Source organism: Ipomoea nil, unplaced genomic scaffold (assembly GCF_001879475.1).
Source record: "Ipomoea nil cultivar Tokyo-kokei standard unplaced genomic scaffold, Asagao_1.1 scaffold0418, whole genome shotgun sequence".
Lineage (NCBI taxonomy): Eukaryota > Viridiplantae > Streptophyta > Magnoliopsida > Solanales > Convolvulaceae > Ipomoea > Ipomoea nil.
In genome coordinates, this window is record NW_017616846.1 from 774,868 (window position 1) to 785,374 (window position 10,507).

Consider the following 10,507-nt stretch of genomic DNA (forward strand, 5'->3'; position numbering starts at 1 on the left):
CGATTCGATTTTTATGAATCTTTGCATTCAAGCTTCATGTTTGGCCCAATTGAGCATGGGTTCGACCCTTTACGGGTTTAAGTGGGTCAAACTCGAAAAATGCCCACCCCTATATGCATGTCTAATTTTACTATAAAATTGTCAATGTACACTAAACATTAACATGATATAAACACAAATTCTTCATAAACTCGAGAACCTTATGTATGCAAAAATTTTCTTTGTGCAATAATCAAGAATATGACATTTAGATGGACAATACAACCCTAACTCAAGTCTATAAACTAATTATCACAAGTATAGACATAGCAAAAAAACACAAGTATAAAGTATATATAAACATTGAAATTTGCAAATGATCGAAGAGATAAAAGGAAAATGGAAATTATCTATTGAAATGAAAGTAAAATGATGAAATCCAAACTTCAAATCCTTGATTACAAGCCTCCAAAATGTTAAAGAATCTAAATTTAAGTCTAATATGATCTAAACTAAAAATATTAAAGGAAAAGTGGAACAATAGCTAGGTTTAACCGTTTAAGTATGAGTCGGAACCGTGTAGAAATGGCTCAAAATGAACATAAATACAAACAGAGCATGGTAGGCACATGCATGGACATGGCCAAGGCCAAACCCTTGTCCAGAAAAGAATGCACACTAGAATGTAGGCACGGGTATAGGTATAACCATGGTTAATCCCATGCCTACTAGCAGGCGGAATTCCTATGCAACTTATTTGATTTCTTGGCAATTTTTTTTACCCTTGAAACCTTTGAATTAGCCTTTTGCTTTGGTTTGTCCATGTGATAAAAAACATTGAAAACACCATCACTCTTTAGCTGTCCAAGGTGTTGCTCCCATCTTCATAGCTTCTCATTGGCTTCCATTGACTCTACATGCATCCAAAATACTCCAAAAATCAATCAATTAATCTAAATATATAGCTAGCTTGCTTGTGGTTAGTCATTTAATTTAGCATATCTGATAAAAATTCTAAACTGTATAGTAATTACTAATTAAAGCAAATTAACAATTCATGATGTTACCATACTAATAAAAAGATGGAATTGGACAATTGGCATATTTGGGTTACGGTGCAAATGTAAATGCAGATGGATGTAGCCTCACACTTATTCCCGGCCTCTATGCCGGCGGTCTAGTGAAGTCGTCTTCTACAACTTCCATTTTATGTGTATTTTGTGACTCATCATATTCAGGTCCCCGAATTATGATCTATGAAAAATAATGCAAAAACAAGGAGATAAGATCAGAGAAAAAAAATGTAACAATTTGTAAAGAAAATAAGGAGCATTAAATATGAAAGTAGTTATGACCAGATATTGCATTGTAACAGAGTCAGTAGTATTCAAAAAATAAATTAATTAGCTCTAACCTCAATTTTACGCTTTAAAATTTTCTTTCCTGCTTCTTGAATTTGCATAGCAGCTTCAATAAGAGAAGGGTGACATCGCTCCAATTCAATTGACTCCACGTGAAATGCAAGAAACCAAGAGATTTCTTCCAAACAACAGCATAACCTTAGGACAAGGCGCTCGAGACATTTGAAACAACTTAAATAAGTCTTCAACTGCTCGAGTTTTCTATCTTCGATGAGCAAGAATCTCAACTTATTGAATCCTCCTTTATCTACTTCCCATATATTTCCATGGATGGCATTTTCCAGCTTCAGCACCTCAAGTTGGGGCAACATGCTAATTACACTTAAATCCCAGCTACGAAGATTAGTCTCACTCAACCCTAACTTCTTCAATTGTAAAGGAAACATACATTGTTCTGGAAGGGTTATAGTGCAGCCGACCAAAACTGAAATTGTTAGCTTCTCAAGCTTTTTCAAATAGTCAATACTATCCAACATAAGGGGATTATTATTGCTGCAAGATCCACCTCTATAGAAAATTTTCAGTTTTCTTAGGTTTCGAAAATTGCAGTATGCTTCCTTTCCGTAAAGAGTTGGACTCGCCCAAGATAATGTTTGTAAAAACTTTCTATCCTCCATCTGGAATGGAGGATCTAGGGCATACATATTACCAAGTTCAAGATGCCTCAACTGCGGTAAGTCCCAAATTTCACATGGCAGATGGATAGTAGGTGCTCCAAGTTGTGATTCATTACCAGAAACAACAAGTGTTCGCAAATTCATATTAGTTGACACTATACAATTCAGACCCTCAAACCATTGTGTTACAGATAGGTATCTTAGAAAAACTAAATCTGATAAACGCATTGGCGCTCTTTGAAGGAATGAAGATGGAACAAAAGCCAACACTCTTAACAGCTTAAAAGATATAAACATTTCTGGATTTTCATTAAAGAAGAGGATGGAGCGAGAGTTGTTTTCTCTAAAGAGCACATAATAGTCAAAATTATGTGAGTATAAACTTAGCCAACGACACGAATTTGCAAACACTTTCAACGGTATTCCTGTTGGGTATTTCCTAATATTTAGTGCACAGAAAATACCCTCTTTTTGAGCTTCTCTTATGCAAAAACTATGCAAGGCACTATGCATCCTACATGACTTAATTTTTCCATCAAAACTTTGATTGTCTATTAAGAGAAGGCTATTTAAAATAAGTTGTTCCAAATAACAATAAGCTTCATCTTCTAACATACCATGCAACGACCAAGGTTGCTTCACAAATCCCTCAGCAATCCATAACCTTATAAGCACTTTGACTTGTATTTTACTGCGCCTTGGGAAGACGGCAAGATACAGAAAGCAAACTTTCAAATGGTGTGGCAATTGATTGTAATGGTGAGTAAGTGCACTACGATCTAGAGTTCCAAGTAACTCCAGTTCCTTTTCAATTTTCTCCCATTCCTTTAGAATGATATTGCATTTAGATAGACGTTCTGCAACTACAGCAATTGATTGTGGTAGTCCATCACATTTCTCCACAACATCAACCCTAATTTTTTCAAATTTTGATACCACACATCCATTAAGAGAAAGGATATTACAAAATAAATCCCAACTTTCATTTGAACCTAGCAAAGTCATCTTGTGATGAACATAATCATATTGGCTAGATTTGAAATACCCCGACTTTAAGTACTTATAAGATGTTAGCAATATGCAACTCCCATTTGTATCATCTGGAAAACAATCTTGGATATAATTACATTCTTTCCAAAAATTATCCAAGACAATTAGATACCTCTTGCCTAACAAGCATTTGCGTACCTGTTCTGCTAGCTTTGTAAGACCGCAGCTTCCCTTTTCAACTTCATTCGGCTCTGCTAGTGCTAGAGTGATTGACTCAAGAAGGTCCCAGAGCAATTGGCTCTCTTGGTATTCTTGATGAGGCATTGTAACCCAACCTCGTGCCTTGAAATGTGATGCAACTTGTGGATCTCCATAGAGACTTACAGCCAAAGTTGTCTTTCCGATACCCGCCATTCCAACAATTGAAATGACTTTAAGTTTATCGTTGTGACACAAAAGCCGGTCCTTTATGACTCCATAGTCATGCTGACGACCCACCATCTTGTACTCCTCAAAAACTCTCTTGGTTTTAGACGACTCGGGAGCATAATGTTTTAACCGAGGGTTAGTGGATGCTGCAGGTTGAAACTCACTGGCCGCAAAAGCTCGGTAGATGTTTCTTTTGATGAAACTTAACAACTCTTGTGCATCCATATCTGCTTGTATCAAGATGTCGAAGATTTGCATGGAAGCTTTTTGTTGGGACTGGGTGTCTTGGGCATGAAGAAAGTTGCTGAGTTGTATTTCAAAGTCATCTTCGACTTGGAGTGCAAAGTCTTTGATTTTGGTTTCCAAATCTTTGATTGCAGCAGCAGCAACACCATCGCTAATTCTCCAATTTAATAAGAACAGGGAATCAAGAGTCGCTGAAAGAGAGGGTGGTACATGGATGTCAGGCACCCTTTCCGTCTCAAGATCTAGAGTTGCAATGAGAGAAGTCAAAGCAGCAGAAGCCATCTCGATCTCATCTCATCACCGTTTCTTCAATTAGATCTGTATATATAGTATGTGATCGATCTGAGTGCATGCAACTTTAATTTGGCATTACTATTACTAACTAACTGCATATATATATATATATATATATATATATATATAGAGTGCTGTTCATATGTGAACTTGGGATTAAATGTGAATGTGTGCACTTGCATCATCCGTCCATTCTTTTATGATCGACGCTCAAAGATGGGGGTGCATGGCCACTGTGTGCATTTGTCCCATTGGATCAACCCCTGTAGATTGGGTTGTTGTGTTTTACTTCTTCTTTTTTTATTTTTATTTCTATTTTTATTTTTATTTTTAAAGGGAATGGTTTTGTTCTTATTTGACTCTTCCTCTCAGACTTACTCCCGTATTTGTCGATCGAGCTCACCGAGGAACCCCACCGCAATCCATACCGTACAGGCGATCGATCACCGAACTCCCGCGAGGTCTAATGGTATCAGTCGCCGGTCGAAGCGCGGGATGTCTGGCCGCCAGTTACCACCTCTCACCCCTCCGTCGGGGGGGGGGGGGGGTCTCGTAAGGTTGCATGCGTGTCCCGATCGTTCAAACGGCGGTCGAGTCGCCGGCCTACTAGCTCCGGCGGGGTCGGGGTAGCATCCAGGGTGTTGACACAGAGGAGGCTGGGGCGGCTACTAGGTCAGAAAGGTGAGTCTTTTTCAAATTTTCTCACTGGGAATTTTGGGATGCAATGCTTTATTTTAGCCGTATTTGTAAATTGCAGTTTAGAATGTATATTTCTTAGTTTATCTTTTGTCAAATAACAACCAAAGGGGAAATTGTTAGTGTGAATAGATTTGTTAGAACCCCATGTGTAATTGGAATGAATATTATGACAAAATAGGATTAGAGGAGTCAATTGAGTCCATAGGCTTAGATAGAATATTCCACTGTTAAACGCACTGCTTCAAGGGATACTTAGACATTGGGAGTCAAAGTCAAAGATAGAAGCAATTAATGACTCAATAACAAATTGAATGAAGACACCCATTCTGATCAAACAGATAGGATTAAAGGCCTTAGATGAAATTCAAGAAAAGAAGAAACAATTAGCCTAACTGATGAATATAAATAACTGTTATTTTGTTTGTATTAGTATATAGAAAATCTAAGATAAAATATATACAGAAAACACTTTGAGGGAAAACGTTTTGAGAGACATGATTTACAGAGAGGAACACTTATTGAATATCATATGCACCTCTAAATCAAGAGATTGAATACAAAGATCAAAGCTGGAGTATTAAATTCGTATGTGCTGATTTGAAGGTTTGAAGACTGGTGTATCATTTGCACTACTAAAGCTGTTTTTGTTTTACTCTTGTACCCCAATTTTGTGAAAGGTTGTAGTGCAGCGGTAGTGGGTAATGTGTAAGATTTGTTTCTCGTTTAATATAGGTTTAGTCTTCCAAAAGGGGGTTGTAATAGGGGCAGCGTATTCTAAAACATAATTAGTTGTATATATCCAGTGCACTACTGAAGCTGTTTTTGTGAAAGGTTGTAGTGCAGCGGTAGTGGGTAATGTGTAAGATTTGTTTCTCAGTTGATGCCATTTTTTGATGTGTGCAGTACTGCCGGTTTAGTGTTTGAAAACATAGGTAGGAGTCAGTTCGGGGACTCAATATGACTTAAAAAATCTGGGTTTACTTTTTTGCTGCATGTATACCATTCTTTAACTGTGGTAGTTGTGTAGGTATTGCGGACGTATAAAATGGTTTATGCCCTTCTCTACTTACCTTAAGTTGGTATCATTGTTATTAATAATGTGTTTGGTGTACTTGCAGATCACGTGCCTTAGTGTGTACCTGGATTCCAAGATGCAGGGTCTTCGCGCTACACGCCTTCAAATGATGAAACCGAAGAGGATGCAGATGGCGTGGAGGAATACCACGTCATCATTGGACTCTGATGTCTGCAGCTAGGGAATGCCATGCAACTACTGAATTTACGCCAGCGCTACATGCACAATATTTTGCTAAGCATGGTTAATGCCCATACAAACAGTATTGCAACGCGTGTTGCGGTGTTTGAACGTAAAAGATTGGCGCATATGCATCGGTGACCAGCTCCAGGTCTCAGCCGGGAATAAATTTTTGTAGTAATTAGGCCTCAAATCTGGGTTTTTTTTTTAAGTGGTATCAGCAGTTATGGCTTGAATATTTTGGTTAGATTATCTTAGGGGTCTGTGGTCATTGAATACTAACTTTATTATTAAGGATGGGCAGTGCAGTTGGATTGGTTATTCTATTACTCGTTTTATTCAGTTTTCTTCCTTTATTAATCTGATTAGGGGTTTTCGTCCTTTATTAATCTGATTAGCGGTCTTTAAATGCAACTGATTTTAGAGTTATTACCGTTTGGTTCTCATGATAGTCATGCTGCCTTTCCCACTGTTTGTTCGAATTTTAGTCCTCCCCACGACAGGCTTTCCTGGAAAAGCAGATGGGGGATACAAAATTGGTGCGCATGAATTTAAGTAAGCGGGTCTAAGTGCATAATGTAAGTAACTGAGTTTTCTTTACTAACTATTAGAACAATGCACACAGTTCAATCAATTTGTTCAGTCCGAACACCAATAAAATCAAGGGAATTGGTGTGCACTCAGCCTAATCTTATTTACTTTCTTAGTATTAAACCAGTAGGATCCAGGTTACAAGTGCATAATTTAGGGACTCTAGGGATGTAGTTAATAAACTTCAATCTTATTACGTAGTCTACGGTGCACTGTACGTTGTAATGAAAACCACAAATTGACTAGTGCACTCAACCTAATTTTATTTAACAGTAGGCCTTGTCTGAATATAAGGCTTATTTGATTTTTTAACGCATAGTATTATTCGATCTGTGTTTGTGTTTCTATGTGCAATCTCAAAGTCTTGTGTGAATACCAAGCTTAATCCATTTTTAAAGAGCACTTAGAGGATGCATTTTGATTACCTATATAAAAACAGTGCACCCAGTAAAAAAAGGGGATAAATAATCTGATGTTATTAAAATGGGGTTAACGAATTATAAAGTAAGTAAATTGAATCGGATATATGTGGGAATAAAAAAAAAAGTCAGTTTAGGATGAGATGTCAGCACCGTAATGGATGTAAGAAATAGGCTGTATATGCGCAGTTGTATTCCTTTTCAAATACGGTGGAGGGGAAGTTGCGTGATAGAGCAATGTATCCCATGGTGCGTGGTGTACTGTACAGGCGTGCACTTACAACTATGAGCCCTACGATCTAATATATCAATGCTCCGTAGTGGTTCACTAGTTCGCACGTTAATAATGGTTCGCACCAGAAAAATAGCCTATATATATATATATATATAGTACTTGAAATGCTACCATTTTCAAAGTCAACTTTGCCATTTCATTCCCATGTGTCATGATTAATACCCCATTTTAAATAATTAATTAAATAATATTTAATTTTAATAATATATACTCCGATCCGTATTATCATTAACTGATGAGTTGTCTACAGCTAGTTCTTATAATAATTGTTGAATAGGAAATTGAATATTTTTTTTGTTCTTTTCATATGACATTTAATAAGAGCATGACATGCATAAGTAGTTTTTTAGGATTTTTTGTAGGGCCAAGGTTGATGTGGTAGGAAGAAAAAGGGGAGAAAGAAGAGGAATTACATTTTCACGAAAATTTATGATCTCACCAAAAAAGATTAAGAAATGAAATAACCAGTCGCACTAAGTGGGTGCGTTGAGGGTGCTCTTTTATTTATTTTATATTTGATTTTGATTTGTGTTTTTTTTTTTTATATATATTCTGACAAAAAAAAAACCCCAGCAGCAGTGATACACTGATGGAGTTGCTTTAACTGCATTGTACTTGAATTGCATGGTTGGTTGTTTTTTTTTTGAAAATGCTTGGTTGGTTGTAATTCCTTTCAAATATAATTTTTGAGCTTAGCTTGTAAAATTTCATTATTTGCTAGAAGAGAATTGTAATTGTAAGTGTAAAATATTTTTACAATATTGGCTATTTTATTTTTTGTCTTATTAGTTTTAATTTTAATTAAATTATTGTTGTTAGAATTATTTCACTTTTGGACCATGTGATTACAAAATAAGTGGATGGTGTCCCCTGGTGAATAAAGTCTACTGGTGAAGATTTCAAAGAAATAGAATGTGTGGCTGTGGCTTATTCGAACAAGGAAGAGCTAGAAAAAGGGCTACATTTGGGGATCTCAAAGGGAGCTCATAAAGTGCTATAAAAGAGTGCTGCTCAAATGAAGACACGACAAATTTAAGTGATATACATTGTAAGAGCTATTCAGATTTTACGAAGCATTTATACGTTAAATGTAATTTCTGATTTAATTCGTAGAATATTTATATTGTACTGCACGATCAGTACGTGGTACTGCTGAAGCATCTTGTGAAGATTGTTTGGGTATTCGTGTGTCAATCCTGGATAGGTGTTAGAAAGAGTGGTAGTGGTAAAGGCTGGAGGCCGTATTCAATTACCTCTTGTAATACTCCTTTGGTGAACATCTATAGTGGATTGGGCAGACGTAGGAGAAGGAGCTCCGAACTGCGTAACAATTTCCTTGTGTTTTTATTTTTATTTATGCTTTCTGCAGTTATTATTTATACTTGCTTAAACGAGTTTAATTAATTAACTAAATTGGTGCTTAACTCAATTAACGTATAAAAACACATATCTTTTATATTTCAAGTATCACGGTACAATTTCAATTGGTATCAGAGCCTGTAGACTTAATCTATTAGTCTTTCGATCTGGCGAATCCGTGTATCTTGATTTTATCTCTTCAGCGGCTCTTTTTATTTATCAGTTTATTATTTATTTGTTTGATCTCACGGGGTACTGAGTATTGCAGAATGGATCGAATTAAAGCCCTTCCCCAGTTGACCGGCGACAACTACGCATATTGGAAGGCTCGCACCCGTACGGATCTAAAAGCTAAAGGTGAAGCCGTATGGCGGTCTGTGGTATCAGGTTGGACATATCCCACTAAACCCAGTTCCAGCACTGATGGAACAGAAGTCACTAAGCCAGAGACTGAGTGGACTCAAACAGAAATAACCAATGCAGGAAACAATGATAAAGCCTTAGACACAATTTATTCTCTTATGCATGAAAGTCAGTTTTCAATTGTTGCAGGTATTCCTTCAGCTAAAGGTGCTTGGGAGGCTCTTGAGTCTACATACGAAGGAACTACCTCGGTAAAACAGTCAAAGCTGCAACTGGTCCAGTCAGAATTCGAAGAACTGCACATGAACGAGGATGAGACAGTCATCGACTTTCATACACGCATACAGGAACTGGCAAATCGCGCAATGGTCCTTGGTGAACCATTCTCGCAAGAAAAACTTGTCAGGAAGATACTGAGATCTTTACCACCCAGATTCCGAATGAAAGTCACAGCCATCCAAGAGCATGATGGCTGGGAGAAAAAATCTGTTACTCAGCTAATGGGAAATCTTAAAACATATGAAATGGAGATTTTAACTGATCATACGAAAAAATAAAAAAATATTGCTTTTGCTGCTGAAGAAAATAATGTAGTATCCGATACAGATGAAACTAGTGATGATACAGTTGCGTTCTTAACTAAACAGTTTTCCAAAATTTTGAAACAGGTATCCAAAAACACACACTACAGAAATTCACAAAAGGGAGCAACGTCATTCAAGACTGCACCTAGGACAGGGGCGCCAAACGCCAAACAGTCTGTCTCACGTCCAGGATATTCCAAAGAAAGGTCCAACAACAAAGGCATCAAGTGTTATGAATGCGAGGGATTTGGACATGTACAAGCTGAGTGCGCCACCTATCTTCGACGCAAAAAGTCTATGTCAGCCATTACCTGGAGCGATGACGAGCCCGACGTTGAACCAACTGGGTCAGATGTCGAGGAAATTTCGGGTAATTTTGTTGCATTTACGGCACGATTTACTGACAGTTCAGAACCTGTTGAAGACTCAGAAGGTGGTGACTATGTCTCTGCAGAAGATGTGGAACAAAATGCTTTATCTTTTGAAGCTGAATTTAATAAGTTGTATCCCAAATGGGAAGCTTTAAGAAAAATGAACTGCAAGCTAGCTAGTGAAATAGAGATTGTAACAAATGCAAATAAAGTATATCAAAATCAAGTAGCTGATAGGAATGTTTTGCTTAAAGAAGCAGCAGGTCGAGAGGAAAGACTTCAAAACAAAGTACAAACCAGAAATGTACTTCTTAAGGAAGCAGCTGACTGAGAAGCAAAACTCCAACAAGAAGTTCAGAATTTGAAACAGGAGCTCAGCACCTACAAACGACAAATCCAAATGATGGATACCACTTCAACACTTGATAAGATTCTTGATTCTGGCAGAAAGTCTTCTATAAAATTTGGTTTGGGCTTCACTGGAATTAACTCGAAAGATAAGACAGTATTTGTCAAAGCATCCGGACCTGATCCAGACGACATCCCTGAATCCAGCACTATGAAACGCCCCTATGGTAAAGTAAGTGCAAATAAG

General features: G+C 37.3%; 1 protein-coding gene across 1 annotated transcript; it reads right to left on the reverse strand.

The window, feature by feature from the left end:
- Window positions 1-1,143: 1,143 nt before the first annotated feature.
- On the reverse strand, window positions 1,144-3,964 carry LOC109172475 (putative late blight resistance protein homolog R1B-17). Its single transcript, XM_019321634.1, has 2 exons — window positions 1,394-3,964; window positions 1,144-1,233 (listed from the first exon to the last, which is right to left on the reverse strand). The coding sequence occupies exons 1-2, from the start codon at window positions 3,962-3,964 to the stop codon at window positions 1,144-1,146; spliced, it is 2,661 nt and encodes an 886-aa protein (XP_019177179.1).
- Between the last annotated feature and the right edge of the window lie 6,543 nt (window positions 3,965-10,507).